The 22209-nt window shown below is 42.9% G+C and overlaps 1 protein-coding gene across 1 annotated transcript; it reads right to left on the reverse strand.

Annotated features, from left to right (window-relative positions):
* Positions 1-2007: 2007 nt before the first annotated feature.
* lin28b (lin-28 homolog B (C. elegans)) lies at positions 2008-21301 on the reverse strand. The gene is made up of 4 exons (XM_068710509.1): positions 21280-21301; positions 14617-14807; positions 4759-4946; positions 2008-2320 (listed from the first exon to the last, which is right to left on the reverse strand). Exons 1-4 carry the CDS (start codon positions 21299-21301, stop codon positions 2008-2010), a joined length of 714 nt encoding a protein of 237 aa, XP_068566610.1.
* Between the last annotated feature and the right edge of the window lie 908 nt (positions 21302-22209).

The following is a 22209-nucleotide window of genomic DNA, read 5'->3' on the forward strand; positions in this document are numbered from 1 at the left end:
AAAAAAAACAAAAAATAAAGCCAAACTATTTGGTATAGAAATATACCAAAAAAAGTTGGTTGTCTACTTAGAGCTTTATATAAACACACAAGAGAGTTTGATTTCATCATACAAAGTCATTTTGATTTGTCAGAACATTGAGATATAACTCTGAAGCCACCCGACATGAACTTTGTGAGGAGTCGACTTCAGATAAGCTCTTTTCACATTCAATATGGTCAGAGAAGAGTTATTAGGTCACAAAATAAGTGCCACTAAAGCCATGCTTGGGATTCAAGTTATACCAAAAGCAGCTCTCTCTCTCTCTCTCTCTCTCTCTCTCTCTCTCTCTCTCTCTCTCTCTCTCTCTCTCTCTCTCTCTCTCTCTTCAGTGAGTCTGAAACAGCAGCAGCGACGGCCTCTCATACTAACGAGGAGGGAGCCTTTACCTGGCTGGTGCTAACTAACAACTGGTAGGCACAGATGGAAGAAAAAAAACTAAAAACAGAACAGGTGGTTCGATCTAACTGCGTCACAGCCGGGAGAGCTGGGAACAGCTTGGCGTGTTCCGTGACATTCGTTTTTTGTTTTTTTTTCCCAAAAAAAGGAAGTATTTGTGAGGTATTAAGTAAGTAGAGCAGCTGTGGTGACGCTGTGGAGATCTGCACGTTTAACCCAAGCGAGGTGTGTCTTTGTGCTGGGTCAGAGGCGACGGTTTAAAGAAGGCGCGTAGTAAAAAGGTCAAAGATGAAAACAGTTAAATAGAGAGAGAGCTACACGTTTTCACACAACAACAAAGTATCCCATGCAATATACAGGGCTATGTTCCTCATATATGCATTACTTAAAGTTAATAGAATTTCAATTATATCCTGTGACTTTACATTTATATATATATTAATTACTTCTACTATGATTTATAAGCTGTAATGTTATTTTCATTTAATTAGGCAACAACCAAAATGGAAGTCTAATGATGGATCCATTGCCTGGAATATAAACTAGGATCTAGCGGGATTATACAATGCGTTATCTAAGCTGGTCTACGTCTAACGGTAGGAAACCCAAAACGTTAATAAGCGTTCACTCGCGGCTGGAGAAGAGGCCAGTGTGGCCGTTATGCTTTCTTTCTGAGCGTGCGCAACTCACGCGTACAAACACACGCCTTCTGGTTTCCTGCCTTGAGTCTCGCGCATGCATGCGACAAACACACACACACACACACACACACACACACACACACACGCTCAACTCTGTGACAATCAGTCGGTCCAGTCTATTTCATGGAAGAGAGAGGTTTGTAGCGAGTGTTTCAAGATAATGAGGATGTGTTTAGCAGCTCACTGTTCTTTTATTTAAAAAAAAAAAAAAAACTCCCTCTGGAATCCATAAAGTTTCCCTAAAGACCTTCATGAGCCGAGCTAACAATCCTATGGGTGTGGATTATCGCTGAGGGGGTCTTGAGCTCTTAACAGTCTTCCTTCTAATCCTTCTTAAGATGAGCTACCGCGTTGTGCACAAAAAAGGATGCAACGTGATTTTCGGGAACGATTTGGCCTACGGGATAGAAATGTGTGGCTTTAAATCGAGAACATCTGAAAGGAAGAAAAGAAAGAAAAAGCATTCAAAAACGGCCAACATTTAGGTCCGAGGAGCTAAAAAAAAAAAAAGGAAAAACAAGATTCATACCATGTTGGTTCACTCTTGAGCTGCACTGATTGAAACAAGAAAAACAGTCAGAGTCCCTGCAGTCACTGTTCCAGCAGTGGTTGCCATAGCTGCACCAGATGACTGCAAGTCACACACATTCACGCACGTCCGTACCCCGTTGATCGTTGCCATAGCTGCGCTGTTAGAAAAATAAAAGTAAAGAAATCAAGACCTCCCATTTTTTTCACAGGTGTGAGGTAGATGAGGGGGGTGTGGGGTGTGGGGTGTGGGGTGGGTGGGGCTTCAGGTATTCTTGATTGAGGGGAGACATGAGGGGTCAGGGGTTAGCGGTGAAAGGTTCACCTCTACGGGCCGTATTCAAGATTTCCTCCACCTCTGGGTGCGGGGGCCGCGGTGTGTGTGTGGCTCCTCGGGGGAGGAGGAGGAGCCCTCGAGGGGAGACGAGCCGGAGCGCTCCTCCTCCTCCGGGGGGCAGAGGAAGGGCCCGCCCCCTGGGCCGAAGGCCGAGGTAGACGCTTGTTGGTCCTGAGAGCCGGTGGCGGGCGCCAGCGCCTTGTGGGGGCACTGAGCCACCATGTGCGTGATGCTCTGGCAGTAGTGGCATTTCTTTGGCTGGGGGGGCAGGTCACACTCCTTGGCATGGTGATCCAGACCTCCACAGTTATAACAGCTGCAGAGGGGAGGAGACGAGGGAGGAAAGACAGGATACGAAGGGTGATGACAAACGTAGTCAAGAGCAACACGTATATTATAAAGGCGATAAAGAGTTCATAGTTTTACATGATAATTGTTTGAAGCTGGAAAAAAACAAACTAAGATCAATACATGACCCTACAGGAAAAACAGTGAAAAACATTGTGGAGCTGAAATACTTGGATCCAGCACTAGATGGCAGTATGCCACATGATATTGCTTTGGCTCAAACGTGAGGAGAAGTCTGTGGCTTGCCAAACTACACTGTGTTATCAAATTTGACAAGAAGCAATTGGGTGCTGAGAGAAAAAGAATACAAAAAGAAAAGGCAGTGGTGGCCAAGATGTCAGCCGTTAGGATCGACACAAACTGTTTTGGCACCGTCGTAAATCAAAAGGACAGTTTGGGGCTTTTTAGGCGTTAGATGTTTTGTATTTAAGGTTCGGCGTCACTTCTTTTCTTCTTCTTCTGCAGCACAATGATTCACACTTCTTCGGTCACAAAATCTAGACCAGCGGATTTCTTCGCTGTTTTTTAAGTCATGCAGTGAAACGCGTCCCTGTGTGGTGATTTTAATTGAAGGGTGTCGCCAAACTAAATCATGTTGTCTTTCCGTTGAAGCTGAAAGCTGATCATGAAACAATGGTTCACTATTATGGTTTTGAATTCATCCAGTTTGACAGTCAATCAGCAAAACAAGCATGGACACAGTAAACCAGCACGTTTGCAAAATGCTGCCACTTAATAAGAAAATCACGGCAGGTTTGAAGTGTTTTTCAGACATTGCTTTTGAACCGGGGCTGAATTAACATTCATCTATGGATGAATAGATATTCTCTTTCATGCATTATTGTAATGACAGTCAAATCTGGGGACTATATCTATAACCCAGTCAGGTTTAAAGACCCTCACAAGCTGCATTCATGGAGATACAACTAGATTCATATAGCATTATTTAAATGAACTGCCATAACCATAAAACAATAATCAAACCATCAAATCAAATGGTATCAACCATTATGTATCCATCTTACATTTAGTATATTTAAAATGTATTCAGAAATCATCCTCTAATGTGTTCGATTATGCAGTTATTAACACAAACAGCTGTAAAAACTATTATAAAAGATGATTGTCTTTGATAGCTTGCATTAACAGTGATTCATTAATCGCATAATTGATGAATAATATTGTCTATGCATGAACAGGAAACCTGCGTTAATGAACAAGACAGGTGAAAACAATTGAGGACTAAAGCAGAGAAAAGCTGTTTACACCAAAGACATTTTCTTTGGAAGCAACGTTTTTGTTTTTGTACTGCTTTCATAATTCATGTCTCCAGTTATTACTTCCATAACAGGTGAATATTTCAATCTGATTCTTACATCGAACACTTTAAGAGACCTGAAACCCACAGAACACTGGTGGACAGAAGAGGCCGAACAATAGTTTGGGTTTTATAACGGAGCGACCAGCAGGGGTCGGAGCGTCGGAACCGCCACGGGAGCCGCTTGCACTGAGCGCGCTCACAAAGACACAGATGACATCACAGATACCTCACTCGCCATCTCTGCATCCAATACCGTCTCGCTTCCACCTCAGCAGAAAGACACTTGACCGAACGCTGGATCAATCATCCCAAATAACCTGAATTATTCAGCCGTGTAAAACAATCAGGGAGCCTTCTCTCCCAGGTTCGGTTTCCTCCTTTCTAACGAAAGCTTTTCTTTTCACACCTTAAAAAGGAGGAACATCACACGGTTGTTCCGCTGAGGCAGCAGGTGACGCAGCAACATATAGAGCTGGACTTTAATGTAAATGCAGGATGTGATGCCATCCTATAAGATACAGCACACGCTTGCATTACATTGTTCCATGTCAACAGGACGTGCAAAACGTCCCGCTTAAACACACCAGGTGTGTTTAAGGACCTCCGTATGGCTTACCTGTGACAGACTTTAGCAAAGCACCCTTTACTATTTTACCGAGCGCAAAATTGATAAGAGCTACCGCCACGTCGAGATGCATGTAAGCACCAATCCATCCCTGTGCTAATGCTGCCTCTAATGTAAAGGCTGGCGAATTGATTGAAAATAGTGGCACAGGCAGGCAAAGTGCCCTATTCAATTCCTTATTACTGTGCACAATAACCATAGCAACAGACATGTACTCGGGCAGATTGAATAGATTTAATCTATAATCTCAGCCCACTCAGAAACAGCTCACTGCAGCGAGACGTACACATAACATACGTCTCCTTCTACTATACAGGCAGTCCTGCTTTTCTGAAAAGCAAGCTGCCAACGCTCACACATTTTCAGCTTTTGTTCGATAAAGCAGAGACCGGTGCATATGAATCATTACATTCCTGCGGACACAATTGCGTCTTTTATTTCCATGTTTCTCAATGCTCACCGGTCTCCCTTTGGTTTGCGTTTCTGGAGTGGGACCTTCCCTTTGGGTCTCCTCTCGCTGCCTGCGCAGGGTCCCCCACCAGGTCCGGTCACCCGCAGGGACTCCAGGCCCTTGGAGGACTTCTTATAGGTGAACTCCACCTGCTCACCCTCCTTTAAGCTGCGGAAGCCCTCCATCACCAGTTTGCTCTGTTGGGAGAAAAAAAAAAAAAAAAAAAGCAATTATCCGTTTAAAACTGGCAGGCACTTATAAGGGGGGGAGCAATGCCTGCAATGCACAAGGGTCTGCATTAAGTCATACTGTACACTGTACTGTGTATGAATCGTATGGTTTTGGAGCACATTTCAATAAAACGCAGCAGCAGAGAAAATGTCTCTGAGTCACTCAGCCACACGTCCTTGAATATTATAGAATCATTTTTGGAGCACTTTCCAATACGACCTTTTTAAAAAGATTTATACACACAGTGGTACTGAGACATACTTTACACTGACAGCCTTCTACTGGGTACATTTTTTCCGACCCTCGAATGATACAGTAAGCTGACACAGACTGTATGCTCTACACAGAAAACGTCTGTCCACGCAGCATTGACGTGTACGCAAGTCCACGCCCACCAGAGCCAATTCAACGCCTGAATATTGAACAGTTGCCCGAGGGTGTCGATACTTTTCACCTCCATACAATCGTCACAGAAGAATCGAGACCTATTACCACGGGGAAGTTGACTGCGGGTGCTTGCGCGCAGCGTAGCACGCAATGCACGCAGGAAGACATCTTTCAAACAATGTGCATTGACTGCATGCGGTTTGCACCAACTGCCACGACAGTCTGTTCACAGAGACACTTATCTAACACGCGGCGTCCTTGCTTTGCTCCCTTTATCTACTTTTCGCAGAAGCACCACTTCCTATTCCTTTCTGCGGGGAGAAGAAGAAGAGTGCGTCACACCCATCGCAATCATATCCTCGCAGCACATCCACCGTGCATCTTATCTCCATGATCGGCAATATTGATTTAGTTACTACATAACCGCCGGACAATGATTTATGTCTCGTCGAAGGCACAGAGCAGGACGGCTGATGGGCGCTGCTGCGTGTGACCTTCGTGAATCGCAGCGAGCCCCGCAGATCTCGGCAGAGGTAAACACACACCAAGAGCAAAACCTACTACCTGCTATACGTCCAGGCCTATAAATAACACACGGGCTGTCGGTCTATTCGCGGATCTGTAGGAGAACGAGCGAGAGAAACGGTCAAATGAACCAGAGGAAGTCGAATGCGTAACTGTAAGCAGAGAAAATGTGCTCAGCGGTATTGTTTCTGTCTGTGTCCACGACTGCAGCAACATGGAGGTAAAGGTGCTCTATAGGTGGTCGATTAGTCAATATATATGAATATGTGAGAGAAAGAAAAGGTGAGACAAAATGTGTAGATTAATTGAAATCAAAGAATATTGTCTAAAGCCACTGTACAGGTAGAATACAACTGTACAAGACAGAAGGATACAAGTGTAAAACTGGATAAATTACAGTTTTATTATCTGCTTTTAAGAATAAACTCTAGGAAACAAAATTTATAATAATAAAAAAATAAAAGTACTGTAAAATCCACGTAAAAGAATTCTGCAGATTTCAGAATACAGATGGCACATCCATCTTACAGAAATAGAATTGTTTAAACATATTTAAATAAGTAGAATGTAGTAAGAAAAGGCCGAGACTTCCACGTAATGCATGAAAAGCTCTTCAGGATACACACATTAAATCTCACGAGTTTATATTAAATATATGAATCGGTTTTAGGTCATCTTGTAGGAAAGTTTCATTAAAATCCATTTTATAAACAATATTTTTTGACAAGAGGCAACATAAATGTGTTTGTTAGTTTTAGCTTTATATCAAACTTTTACTTTTTACCTAAAAAGGTTTTGTATGAAAGACACATTTATTAAATTGAAACAACAAAAAAAAACATTTTGATTCAAAAGAAAATAGATTAATACAATTTATTCTCCCTGCAATGTGAACCAAGACTGGCCATATAAAATATACAGTATACACATTTTAATCCTTATATATGTGATGCACTTATTTATTCATTTTTAAAAAATGTGTATATTTTTTATTTTTTTTCTACATTTATCTTCAGGAAATAGGAGCAGCCACAACAGTGGTTCAAATTAGAAAATGTAAACTTGTTGTTTGCCTCGTGCAACTTCTTTGAAGCAAATTTTCTTCCTTATTTCCACACTTTTTATTTCCTCAATTTATAAGAAATATAAATTGCTGGTGCTTAATACAAATAATTTTGGCAAAAAATGAACTTGTTCTTTTGTGTCTCAGATGTTCTCTCTACAGCCAGGGCCACGCTGCTGCTAGTCGATTGCTAATGGACGACTCACCCATTTCGGGTATTCAGGTATTGGATTTGGCTTTGGGAAGAGGACGAGGATCAGGGAATGGAAATTAGATTTTACAGACCAGATGTAAGAGGTGGAAGAAATCAGAAGGGATGATGAGGGCAGTCAAACGCTGAGCTTGTGGCTTAATATAACCGATAAAGATCGATGTTTGGCTGCTGTGCTGCAAAAACAATGCCTTCATTTATATTTATTTATAACGACATGCATACACAAAACCTGGCTTTCTATTTTCTTTTTATACAAACAACAAATGATGGAACCTCAAGCAGTTAGAAGAACGCTGCTCGTTAAAATTAAAATTGATTTGTGATTTCCACCATTAGACCATACAAATTGAAAGGCACTCCCGCAGCAGAAATCAGTAGGAAGCAAATAAAAACGTGCGCCCATCCCCCACAAAACAAACGGATTCTGAATGATGATGAATAATCATTGACTCGTCTGTCGACCGCGAGCCCTTCCTGTTTCTCTCCTGTCTTCGGTCCACAAGCAGCTCGTCTCTCCAGGTCAAAGTTGAGTGGTTTGTCTCAGCACCCTACCCCCTCTTCAACCCCGTCAATGCCCACAATGCACCAGTGAGGAAACCACACAACCCCTTTTGTTCTGCGGAAATGCAGGAAAACACACACACACACACACACACACACACACACACACACACACACACACACACACACACACAGTGTCCTCTATATAAGACACGGTATCACACTCATGCCTCAGATGAGTAATATTTTTGAAGCATGGCCTTGCAACAGCTCTCCGCAATTGCATAATAAAACACAGCGTGTGGATTTTTGTATATGTGCTTCCATGTTGGTGTGTACATGTGTCTGTGTGAAAAAAAAAAAAAAAAAAAAAAACTTCACAAATCAGAACCTGTAACCCGAGTCCCCTCCTCTCGAGTGACCTGGCGGGTGTCCTGACCCGTTTCAGTTTACGCACCGAGGTCAGGAAAGGGCACGGCCGGGGAGAGGGAACGAGAGAACGTCAGAGGGAGAAAGAGAGAGAGAGAGAGAGCGAGAGAGAACACAAAATGGAGGAGTGGCCTGGAGCAGGGGGGTGGTGGATGAGGGAGGGAGTTTGGAGGAGGAGGAGGGGGCTCATGGAAATGCCTCCAGCGCATTCTGTTCAGCTCCAATGGAGGAGCAACTCCTGATCAGTGGCTGGACCTGGAGGGGGGGGGGGGGGGGGGGGGGCCAGGAACAAAACCCCCATTTGATCAGGAGCCCCGCAGGTCAGCAGCAGAAATCCGGGGGTCAGTGGTATAACCCCCCCCCCCCCCCGCAAGACTGGTGGACCACACCAGCTCGCAGTGCTTTAACTCAAAGCCACCAACATACAGCTGCGGTCATCTTCAAAACTGATGAAACCGGGCCAACAAAATGGATACCAACATACTCAAGCTTCCTTATATGTAATAAATATCTTCCTTTGGCTCTACACGCGTGTGTGTGTGTGTGTGTGTGTGTGTGTGTGTGTGTGTGTGTAGGATGGAGCCAGCGATCGATACCGACTCCCAACATCCTGGATAGAAATAGACCTCCTTTTCATCAGCCAGGCCCTTCGTCATCACCAGACCCAGCAATCAATACAGGAAGCTTTAACGTGAGGGGATGGGGAAGCGGAGAGAGGAGACACCGCCATCCTCCCCCAAGCCACTCTCCGTGGCGACCGCCGGCTACGGAACGGCTAATTGCGGGACGCTTTAGGTCGGAGGCGGCCCACGCAGAGCCCCGCGCGCTCGTATTGAGAGGATGGGTGGATGTGTATGGGGTGAGCGCGAGGGAGATGGCGGGTCACCATGTGGCGTGGTGCCATTAAGTAGCTTTTTTACACACAGGAAATGCTAAGTGGACAAAGCTGGGCCAGATCAGCTCGGATGGACACAACCCAACAGGATGCATATAAACGAAGAAGAAAGAGGAGAGAGAGAGAGAGAGAGAGAAAAGGAGCGAGAAAGCTGGATGAGGTCGGAGAAAAAGGAAAAGCACGCGCGCACACACACACACACACACACACACACACACACACACACACACGTCGATGGAAACCACCAACAGAGCCGCTCTTATGACACTGACACCCCCAGCCCTCCTCAACACGTTGTCATTAGTGGCCCTGACCCTTGAACCCTGTCCAACCCCCATCAAACACTTAAAAGCCTTCATGTTTCCCCTGCCTCAAATTAACAACATCCAACACCCCCCGATTATGACTGGGGCAAATATTTGATCTGAGGGAGGAAGCGCCAGATCATCTTTCTACGTTTATCAGCCCGAGAGGGGAAATGAAGCTCGCTGAGGTGACTGGTGATAAAACACACCGCCAGCTCATAACCGGAGTCACTCAGAGGAGAAAAACAGATCTGTTAGAGACACAAATAATAATTATATACGGGTTAAAAACTGGTTGAGGAATAAAAACGTTTTTAATTGATTCTTTTTAAAAAAAATTTAAACTAAACCTTCACCATAATGGAAAGCATTAACGTATCATTATTTCAAATATAAACTGCATTTGTCTTAGTTTAAGTTGTAAGAGTAATATTATTATTGAACGTGGTTTACATTGAAATTGTTATTCAACTGATTCATTTTGCAGCTGAAGGCAAAAGGCCAAAACAAGCAACTGTTTTTTTCTCCTGTATACTTTGGCACTGAATTCACCCTGCAGGCGTTAGCATTATGCATGTCAAACGCCATTGAAGTGTGATAATGCGCATTAGCCGATTTGCTTGCTTATGACATAGATATTAAGAGATTAATATGATGAAAGTAGGTCTATGTATTCATTACAAGAAGAAGTGGCAGATCTGTGGTCTAATTATTACACAGATTATCAGAGGCATATGCTGAATGACAACTTTTTTCATTTGGGAAAAGTTACAATTATTATTATCATTATTATTATTATTATTATACACTGTTTAGACCAAAGAAATCCCTTTTATGGTGTAGATTTTTCATAATCTTTTAGAGATTCAATTATTAGTAAATTAAACAATTAGTTGACTCACAGAAAACTATTTTCAAAATTAATAGTTTGAGTCATTTTTCAAGTAAAAATGCCAAATATTCTTTAGTCCTCACTAAATGTGAGGATTTTGTTTTTCATATTAAATATTAAACTGAATATCTCTGGCTTTTGGTCAGATTTTAAAAAGCAATTGGAATAGGTAATTTTAAAGACAATAAAGATAAAAAATAATTAAGAAAATAATCTGCAGATAAAATAACAATGAAAATAATTGCTAGTTGCAGCTCTATTACTTTGTTACCATACATGTCTGATAAAAGTGTTGGATAAATTCTTCTAATTCTGCTAAGATTTTAAACATAAGTGCAAGAAAGAAAAATTGCAATAAACATATTTGAATATGTTTGCATTTGTTTTATGAATGTGTTATTGTTGAATTTAGCGTTTATGATTTTATTTAAATGAAATGACTAAATGTGCGCGATGCAGACGTTCAGGTGAGACTTGTTATTAGCCCTGCTCTGCTTTCTACTCCGCCACCTTTCCAATTACCAATCATCTCCGCTGTATGTGGCCAGCTCCTCAAAAGGAAGTCACATGACTAGTCTTTCTTCTTCTTTTGCATTTTTTTGATGTGGTGGACGATGGGGTGGGGGTGTTGGGGGGGGTGGAGAGAGGTAGTGTGGCTGCAGGAGAGACAAAGCCTGATACTGGCTATCTGGAGGCAGAGATGGGTGGGGCCTGCATGCCAAACGGTGACACGGACCAGAGGTTAATCTCACTAGGGGCCCACTTTAACCTCGCTACACAAAACACACACACACACACGCACACACACACACACACACTCTCTCTCTCTCTCTCACACGCACACATTAAAACACACACTCAAAACCTGAAACATCTTACAACGGTTCACATGTAGACATCAACAGTCTGGTAGTTAAGAGCAGAAAGTAAGAACACCCCCCACACACACACACACACACACACACACACACACTCACGGGGGCTCCATAAATTGAACACACACTCTGGAGGTTTTCGGGAGAATAACAGCAGCAGCAAACTGTTCAACATTTCAAACTGATTACCGACAAAGGGAAAGCAGCCCCCCCACCTCACCGCCACACACACCCCTCACCCAACCCTCCTGCCTTTTTGTCTTTAAAGAAATTCCTCTTTTAAAAGAATGCCCGAGGAGAGAGCAACCCCCGAGTCCCAGCAGGAACCCACACACACACCCACACACACACACACACACACACACACACACACACACACACACACACATTTACACACAGAAAAACACTCAGTCCAGGTGGAGAAGGGGTTGACAAATAGAGATAATGAAATGGCTTTGTGTGTGGATTCACTAAGCAGAGGGGTAAAGTGGGTGAAGAAGCTTAATTACTCTCTCTCGCTCTCTCTCACACACAACCACCTTCCAAAAGGAAGTGATCAGATAGGAGCCCCGATGAAGAGGCCTCCCAGGAAGAGAACTCGTGGTCGGGCGGGGACCCTCTCACTGACTCACTCACTCACACACACACACACACACACACACACACACACACACACTCTCGCCCGCCCTCTCGTACCTCCTGCTCTTTCACTAACTCGTCTTTTTCCAACCCCTCGCTCATGTTTTCCTCCTCGACTACCACTAGCACCCCCCCCCCCCCGCACCACTAACACTTATTTTTTCCCACATCCCTCCTCTTTCCCTCTCCTAGGAAAACTCCTCCTCTATCCCCCTCGTTCTCTATGTCCTCATGCTCCCTCTTCCCCTCCCCATCGTTCTTACCTCCCTCTCTCTCTCTCTCTCTCTCTCTCTCTCTCTCTCTCTCTCTCGGGCATATAGGGTAAGTGTTGTGCACGAATAAATTTGCAATCTTTCCACCGTCTTGTTTTTACAGTAACTGACAGGTAACCGTGTATCATAAACGCAGACAATATTGCATGACCTTTAAGTGGAGACAAACTCGCTCTCTTTCAGCAGCTCGCATAACAAAAGTCTGCTTCTTCATGCCTGTCACGGATTTCAACTATTTGCATCCTAAACAGCAATATTCCCTAAACTTAATCAAGAAAATCTATATTCTAAGATGTTGTAGCGACCTGCAGGATGTTAATTCAGTGTTCCCACGTCTGAACATTTCCTAAACACCTGAAAACGGCATCAATACGTCCAAAACGTCTTCAGGCTGACAGTCAGAGAAATCCAGCGACTGATTTAATGAGAGAGCATATGCAAATACTGGGATGTTTTGCATCCAGAATGACAATGTGCTTATGAATGCATATTGTCTGCTCTTTGTGTTAAATGACAGCTGTATTATTGTAAACACGTAGCTGGAAACAAATTGGGGAGGGGGGTGCACTAGTGTAAACATATGATTCATTGTATGCTAGACAATTCTTCTATAAATAGGTTTAAGTGGAACAATTTGCATTATTAAACATGTAAAAATGCAACGACACACAATTTAAGAAAAGCATTATCTAGAGCAGAACGTGACCGTTGTTAATTGCAACCGTTTCTATCTCTGAATGCACCTGTATTACCAAAATACCTCACGAGACTGCATATAGTTGGAAAAAAATTATGAATTCCCGCAGACACATATATGGCAGCAGCAGCAGCAGCCTGGCCTTTCCTAAAGGTTACAAACGGCTGAGACAGACGGACGTTATTTGACTTTGGGCTCAGGTGTTCAGACCTACACCTTCTAAAAAACATCTCTGGCCAGCAGGGGAAATTAGGAGCCTTGAGTATGTTGAAGGATGCAAATATGAAAGCGTCAATCAAAAAAAAAAAAAAATTGGATCCTCGCACAAACAGAAGAGGATAAGCAACACTAAGCGTGCGTCGCTTTGCTGCGAGGCCGACTCCTGATCGTCCATGACTGTGGAGGCAGATGGAACAACGGTCAACATGTTGCTGAAACATAACTCACAGAAAATGGGATTTTTTTTTTCTTCAGCAACAAGTTCACTGTGGATTTTAAATTGCATTCTATAGGACAGCTGAATCTGAAATTGATTTCATCGTCAGAATAAATTATAAAAAAATAACTGACTTTATATCGATCAATAGCACATTCATAATGATCAGAAGATGCAAATTACAAGTCATGGACAATAAGATGGTCTTAATCTGAAATATATTTAAAAAAATAACTAAATATAGGGTGATGAACGCAACAGAAATCATGGAGAAATGTTTAATATAGCAGTAATAAAGAGCTACTTTCATCACTGCAAACGGTCCCACCGGTGTACAGCTGGGGAACAACACATAGGTGAACAAAGTCTTTAGCAATCAATGTTGAACTCAGAGCCCCCCCCCCCTCCTCCCTTATTTCAGACTGGATACAACTTATGTATGACTGATACAGTTATACCATCAAAAGTTATTATAAGGAAATAAACGAATGCCTTTATGAAACCATACATTACATTCCTCAATACCCTTAGTTTGCCTGATAATGATCAGTGGACCCCCCCCCCCCCCCCCCCCCCCATAAGTTCAGCACAATATCCCGTGAGTCCATAATAAACACACCTGAGGTCACATGAAATGGTAGAATATGCCTCTCCTCATCCTCTGTCCTTCCTCCCTGAGTATTTTAAAGCCACTTTTATAGGACCGTAAAAAAGGGGGAAAAAAAGCCGATTAAACGTGTGTGTGTGTGTGTGTGTGTGTGTGTGTGTGTGTGTGTGTGTGTGTGGGGGGGGGGGGGGGGGCTAAAAGAAGAAAGAGGCTCTTTGGAGTGCTGCTGCTGCAGAATAAGTGGAAAACAAAGCCTCGGAAATGAACTCCGTGCACAATAAATCACCGGTAAGTCTACATGCGGTGGAAAAGTGGTCAAATGTTTCAAAAAGAGGAGACAAACGCCTCCCGGAACATCACACTTTGACTTCTCTCTTTAAAACGCACCTTCCGACATGTTAAGTGGCCGCATATCAAGCCAGCTCTGCTGTCCATTAGAGCCAAGTGTGAAAGTAACCGTGTCATAGCCACACGACATGTCCCCCCTTCCCTTTACAGGGGAGGGGGGGGGAGGGGGAGGAGAGAGGGAGGGGGGGGGTTGAGCCTGGACACATGTGGCTTAAAGAGGAAACTTAACGTGTTGAGGTTTTTTTTCTTCTTTTTTTCAAGCCCGTGGACAACGTGTGATTACACAGTAACATGTTGGGCAATGCAAAACATCCGGATGATACAATGCAGCCTGGTGCTCTGGAGAGAAGTGCACGAGAGGGGGGGGGGGGGGGGGGGGGTGTTGAGGTGGGATTTGAATTGACAGTTAAATAGTTGTAGAAGGAAATAAAACATTCAGTCAATGCTTTAGAAACCCGGATGAGGCCGATGATCGCCGTGTCAACACACCCGAGGATGTTTATTCCTCCGTTTGTGTTTTTTTTTTTTGTTTTGTTTTGGCGTCAACTTACTTGGTGGACGAAAACATCCAGAGGGGGGTCGACGGGGCTCCCTTCGCTGCTGGTCATTGAAATAAATCCAAAGCCCATCCGGACGTTGAACCATTTGCAGAAGCCCGATCCCGACAGGATCTGAGGTCGAGTCCGGTCCTCCTGCTCGGTGGACTTGGCGGGGTCTTCTCCGCCACCTTTACCCGGCCCTCCTGAAAACGCGCAAGAGGCAAAAGTTAGAACTTTTTTTTTTTTTACAGGGCTCGGGAGGTAGTTCACGCCACAGGATGGCTACTTCCCTGCGCGCATACGGGTTTATGTAAGTTCAATGGGCTCTGTTTGCGTATAGAAGAACTTCAAGAAGCGTTGGGGGGGGGGGGGGAATCCCCTCCACTTGCTATAACACTGGCTCTGTGAAGTTCACGGTCGGTAGACATTTCTACTATTTTCGACATCACATAAGCGATCAAGGGGTAGGGGGGGGGGGGGGCGCGTGGTGCCGTGATGCGGTGTGCATCAACGCAAAACATTCCCTCAAAAAAAAAAAAAAAAAAAGTTGCGCGTTACTCCCTGACAGACGATCGCCTCTGACTCGTGCACGCTCAGTCGGTGGGAACTTGTGGAGGATTTTTGTCTCGTGCATCTGCAGCCCACTCCTACAGTGGAGTTGCTTTGCAGTGTGATATCCAAAAGGCAGGTGTACGCATGGCTCCTCGCGCTCGTAGTAGTGGGCAGAGAAGCACTTATACGCTCCAACAATGCATGCGTCTTAATAAATGCAGCGAAACATGGTAAGACACGGTGCCGAGCAGGCAGGGGCGGTTCAGGTCGCCGTTTTTAGGAGGTTTGGAACAACAACCACGTTGCACCTTGCCCCCCCCCCCCCCCCCCCCCCCTACTACTACTACCACCTCCCTCCTCGCGCGAGCAGACAGGGAGGAGAAAAAAAAAAAGAAGAAAAAAAACTAAGAGCAGAAAATAGAAGAATAATTGCAGAATAACCTTCGGCCATGTTTCCCCGCGGACCCTCTGCGCCCAAGTTGCAATAGAGAAGCTTCCTCTGCGAAAACGGGCTGCGGTAGTCACCATTAATCCGATATCCTCGATCCCATCGGTCACCAATTTAGCTCGCATGGTACGACGAGCTCTCTGCCTTTTGATATTTGTGTCATGTCTCTGTTTCTTCCCTTCAATCCCTTCCTCACTCACACCACCTCTGCACTGCTCTCCCTCCTTCTCTCTCTCTCTCTCTCTCTCTCTCTCTCTCTCTCCCTCCTTCGCTCTCATTCGCTCTCGAGCTGGCTGTGCCCGTTCCCGTAGTGAGAACACGTGACTTTGACAATTCCACGCTTTCCTGCTGCTCATTTCTGCTCTGCGATTTCCAGGGAAGAGGGGTTGGGAATCGGGCTCGCAACCGTGAGCAGAGTACAGCCCCAGTTCTGTGATTATAACTAAATAAATACAGAAAAACAAGCGCTGCGTTAATGAGAGCCTCTAACACACAGGAGGTCGTACTGTTTGCTCCGTGTGTGTGTGTGTGTGTGTGTGTGTGTGTGTGTGTGTGTGTGTGTGTGTGTGTGTGTTGTTGGTGGTAAAGCTATATCATAATGGGTTGGTGTATAGCTACATAGCCTAAAGCTATTATACTCTGAGATCAGATTAGATGGGATTCAATTCAATTTAAATGAATCCTTTGGGTGTAATTGGGTGGTCATAAGCAGCAGGGCCAAAATAAAACATGGGGGAAGAAAAGTGGAAAAAATATACGGTGAGAAATTAAAACAGAATTCCCGATTATCATGTATGAACATGCAGCAATGTGTCCCAGGTTCCAAATCTAAAAATCTGCAAAATAGGAAATAGTTGAGCCTCCTTTAAAACACAGCTCAGGTTATTGATAACCATCCGTAGATGTCTAAAACACTAAAAACATGGATTACACCAGACTAACACCTAACTGGAAAGCTATGCTTTTCTAAGTCTGGTCTATATTTCAGTTAAATAAACTCCTGTCTTTATGACAGAAACAAAAACAAACAACCAACCACACTGAGGGACCTAAGTTCCTCTTTACCTCAGACGAAAATAACTTAGAATAACTATACAGAATAACAAAAAAATGTAATGCTCGTTTTCCACGCTTCCTGTGCATGGACGTGTTTTTGAGCTCGTGTTCCTTACATGCAACCAGTTACCTCCCAGCATCACAGTGGGCACCAGAGGAGAGCTGAACTCACAGCTTTGGAATGTGACTGGAAAACCCAGAAAAACAAAACCTGAAAACTGATGTGTTCAGTTGTCAGTATAGGAAACCAAGCCTCAGGCCAACGTTGCAGAAGCTTTACGGAGATGCTTATTAAAGTGATGCAGGGAGATGATTAAATGGCGGCTAAGGGTTGTGAGGAAGGCATCAGCCAGTGTGCTTGATTCTCTTCTGCCTTACAAAAGAATAAAGACACAGCAATGAGAGAGTGTTCAACCCGTTTACTTTCAGTAAAAAGTGGATCCTAATAAAGCAAAAACTTAAGTTCCATAAAGTTAATAACCTCTCATCTTCATATACAAAACCTCCTGTCAGTTTGACAATTATTACTTGCAGATGCATATGACTTTAATAACTGATATAAAGCATATAAATGTAAGCCATTCCAAAAAAAACAACAACAACAACCAAAAAAAGACTATTTCACAAAAATGTACTTGGATAAAATCAAGAGTTTAAACATCTGTTCAAGTCTCAGCGCATTATGCAAGTTACACTTTACGTCCACCAGCATGAGACAAACACTCTCCGGAGAGACACGTCCAAACCGTGAGCTGCTGTTACTCAAGGCCACAGCTTGATAACAACAAGCCTGAAAAAAAAAAAAAATACTACGTCCATTGAGAAACCTCCCTTCCTAATCTCACATCTATCTACCCATGGTGGGATCCAGGGGTTATTCCCGGGTACATAAGCAAGGAGGGGAAAAACACGTTGGAGGAATGAAAAAAACAACAAGCCCATCTCCACCCACCAGAGCCAAAGAGCCCACCCTCCGGAATTCACAAGTTTTACCCCTACCCCCAATCCAATCCATCCCAGCCCCCGCGCCAAAAAAAAAAAAAAAAGGCCTGCTTTTTGAAGATGCTTGTAGAGGAGGCCTCTGCAGTGGCCATAGAATTACTGTTTGGGTCACAGGGTTGGATACCAGAGTCAGATGTTATCCACTCACTCATATCCTGACAGGACCTTTCTGATTAGGACAAGCCAGTGGAAATCCCCGTAGCGCGGCTCACTGACATGTGTGCAAGCTAATGGAATCGTTTAGATATGGGTGGCTATAGGGTGTGCCTGTTGGTCAAAGGAAGCAACTGAAATACCGAAAAAAACAAGCAATTAGTGGAGATTTAGAAGCCGCCTACACTCAGTGTGAACTCCTTTTTATTTAATGTGAAGAGTCTCAAGATGATGATGGATGTATGAGTGCAGGGTGTTTGAAGGGGAAACGTTATTTTACTGAAAATATATAATCAACACCAACCAGAAGACATACTTTGGCATCCTTTCTATTTTTCTTTAAGCTGCAGGATGAGATTGTTTTGAAACTTGTTTTAATTTATTCCACTTTTTTATTTGTAGGGAAAAATTTACTAATAAGAGCAAGTTTTTTTTTAATGAAGTTTTGCACAAAGAAAAAGTCAGGCGTCAACATTGCTGTGTTTTTTAAAAAAAGAATACTAAATAAAAAATCTTTAACAATCTTTTAATTTACCCTCATGCTGAATGAAAAATATTGTTTTAAAATGTGTTTTTGTGTGTTTGCAGAAGAGTGTATCAAACTAAATAGCAACCTTTCATATTGGCCTATTTTTAGAGGAGCTGAAAATACAAACATTAGATGTTATAACCACCAACTTAAACGTTTCTACCTGTTTTATTTACTTCACATTAATACATTAATCCCCACCATGCACACGTTAACCTTCAGTTACTTTTATTTACCTTTATGCTGCAGGATAAGCTCGTGTTCAAACTTGTGTTATATAGTCATCAATCTTTTTTCCTTGTTTCCATTTGTGGAGAAATAGTTTAAAATGTTTAACATTAAGTTCTGCGTTAAGTAAGGGAATCCATAACCGGTCTATTCTAAAGCTGAACAGAAAATACAACTTCTGTAGTTCATCTATCTTATAATCAACACTCAAAGTCATATTCTGGCTACCTCTTATTTGCCTTTATGCTGCAGGATGACACTGTTTTCAAATTGGTTTGAGTCCTGCAAGAAGTTAGGTTACTCCGTACAATGAGATGCAGTTATGACAACGTTATTTAGATAACAATGTTCACGATTCACTTTGAACAGTTGGTTAAGTTAAAAGGAAGTTTGGCAAAGTTTACAATTCCATTTTGCTCTCATGTTAAATTGAATGTAAAAAAAAAATGAAGAATGCATATCAATCAATCTATAATTAATATGTTAACAAATTACTTTTTGTAGCTATAACAACAACAGACTTGTGCAAACCCTTTCCAGGTATTATGAATCTCTGTTAGGACTGCATGAAAATAAGTTTAAGAATCAAGAGAGTGTGCAAGTATTCCACGGCTTAGTCTGTTCAAAACATTTGAATAGATTTCAAAAATAAGACATATGAGATGGTATATATATATATATATATATATATATATATATATATATATGCATAATGCTAAAGTCCCCTGCTGCTTTCACAGCCGGTCACACTCATGCAGGAGAAGATTTGGTGTATTTCAACTTCACTTGAAACCAGCCCATTTTTAATAATGGTGGCGGTTTGCTCCAGTGAACACTAAAGAAAGGTCATAAATTATAATCAACTTTTTTTTTTTTTGTATTTTAAGTTACAAACTTAAGATTTTTAACTCAACCATAATCCGTCATTCAGACAAGAAGAGGCTGTAAGGAAAATGAATGCAAAGTGAAATCAGCCTGACATGTCAGCAGTTAGTTATTTTGACCAAAACAGATAATTACGAGGATGTAACCTCATAAGCAGGAGCAGATTCCTGAGCTGTTTGAATACCACATTTCTGAGCAGCCTTTGGACTCCATCACCCCAGCTAACCCCACCCAACCCCCACTCCTCACCCCGAAGGCTCCCAGAGGAAATTTGCCTTTACTCTGCTGCTGTCAATGCAGTTCAAAGGGTTCATTGAGTTTGTCTCTCCCCTTTTTCTCCTTTTCTTTTTTAGTGAAGGGGTTATTTTTTTGTCGTTTACTTCATGCATTCCAGCCACCAATCCTTCACGTTTTACATCCTTTGCAAAGGAAGTGTAAACAGTGTTGACAAAGCAGGTCATCAAATCTAAGAGGTGTTTCACAAGGACTATGGAGTATGAACGTGTGAAAGGGTATTTATTCTCTTCATTATTTGATCCATTTCAAACTCGAAACAGGCGAATTTGCTCACAGTTTGAAATCACATTCTTCTGTCTCTGTAAAACAGGAAGAAACTGTATTTTTTTTTTTTTTGCATTATAATTATATATATCATTTGCCATTTCTAAAGATTTCGTTAAGGAATATTTTGAATCAACGAAAAAATTCACACAAGCTTCACACAAAAGTGCACATGTGCCATGTGCTCCACACTTGACCACACAAGTTAAACAGAAACGTGTGGGACATTTGGACTCACTCACTCGCTTCATTTAGCAAAATTAGCATCGAATCAGTCATTAAAATTAAAAAAAAAAAAAGTGCGTTGGCGCAATAACATCTAAATCAAGACTTTAAATCCGACACATTTCCAAAGAGCCATGCAGGCAATGTTCCTATCATCTCCTGAACTCAGCAGGGTGGGTTTCCATTCGGTGTTAGCAGGTGGGCGACAGCGAGAAACAAAAAACCCCCCAAAAAACGAAAACAAACCTTTTTAGGAGGTGAATCACGTGGCAGTAGTATTTTTTCAATCGAAGAAAACTCTCCTCCAACAGGAGTAAACAGGGTGAAAATATGTGAATGAAATATCGGTGACGTCAGAGAGAGGGGGGAAGGTTTGGAGGAAAAAAAAAAGAAGCGCCTCTGCAGCCGGTGCGCCAAAAACTGCGCACAATGGGACAAAATATCCGCTTTCAATTCACCGTTTTATTTATTGGTTATATATTTTTTTTTTTGCTCGGATTCGGCGGGTAAGTATGACTTCATCTCCCTCCTCTTGGGTTCATCGAACCTTTCTAACGTTTTATTTGTTGATCAACTTCATACAACCAGTGAACATTCTAATCTAATGATCGGAGTGTTTCTTAATCATTCTAACATCCCGGTAATATTCGTATGAAGTTAAGGCGGCAGTGATCGGTAACGCTTCTTTTCACGGGTTGTTTTCTTAAAACTCTTCTTCATGTTGTGGTTCACACAAGGACTTCATAGTCTAGTATTGAATCCGATGTGCCATTTGTTACTAAACCCACGGGCTTCAATCCGGGGCATTGTGTGCGCATCTTACACTTCATTACTGTATTGAACGGGTTTTTAGAAATGAGCCGATCCATCACTTTGCCAAGTTGTTAAAATCCGGTCATCTCAGGTCAGTGAGGAGCAGGTTCTACAGCTTCACAGGGGTGAGCTCAGCTGCAACCAAAAACCACTTCCAGGGCTTTTTTTCCGGCACATAGTCGAAGAAAACAGGCTACATTTTTTTTTTTTTAAAGGGACTCACCTGTAGGAGCGGATGCAGACATCTTCCTTGTTTTTTCCCCGGCGTGAATGAATGAGAAGTCACGGGCAGACCAAACGCTTCTCCCGGTGTCCCGAATGTGGAGGAACGCGGAGGTTCCGTCTGCTGTGGACGTGAAGCCTGTCGACGCTCCAGTTAGAATTACATGTTTGAGGGCTGACTTTAACCTGGCGTATGAAGCCAAGTGACACGGCTGGGAATCAAAGAGATTTTTCCGTGGATGAATATTTTATACACGGTAACACAAGACGCGGCAACGTGAGGGCGCAGGCTTGTTTTTAAATGTGTCACCGACAGATTGCTGGGAGCCTGTGGCACACATCTGGAGAATCATCTCCAAAATGATCTGTAGTTGAGGCGCATTTTTCATTGACAGCCCCCCATTTCTCTCTCCCCCCTCCACAAAATGCTGCTTCTGATCTCAGTCAATCTACTGCTGTGTGTGTGGAAAAAAAAGAATCCCTAAAGATGAATCAGAAGGTGCGTTTTATCTGCGAAATGTTCCAATAGTCGAGATAATCTCATTGGTGAAGTTGAACCCAATCTCCTGCGTGTTTCAGAGCTTAATCGTGGCTCTTCAAACCATGTGGCATTCTTGGCCTCCCCCACCATGCTCACAGACTTCCCCCACCTCTTTCTCTCCCGTTGATGAAGATCCATACTTCACATCTCCCACCCAGCGTGTTCAAAAGCTGTTTAAAACTACCAGACATCATTAAAACACTTCAGATTCTCCTGAAAGCGTGCCAATAAGTAACTCCGCATTAAAAACAAACATAACGAGGGACACACACTTTAATGTAATACTATAAATTAGCAAACCCCCAAAACCCTCCCCTATCTGATCTGACATCTGCTCTTCGCTCACTCGACCTTGTGTCCTCACAAAGCACTAGGCTACAAGTAAACTGG

The sequence above is a fragment of the Cebidichthys violaceus genome, unplaced genomic scaffold (assembly GCF_023349555.1).
Source record: "Cebidichthys violaceus isolate CVI_PGR_0920_01 unplaced genomic scaffold, fCebVio1.0.p SCAF_158, whole genome shotgun sequence".
Classification (NCBI taxonomy): domain Eukaryota; kingdom Metazoa; phylum Chordata; class Actinopteri; order Perciformes; family Stichaeidae; genus Cebidichthys; species Cebidichthys violaceus.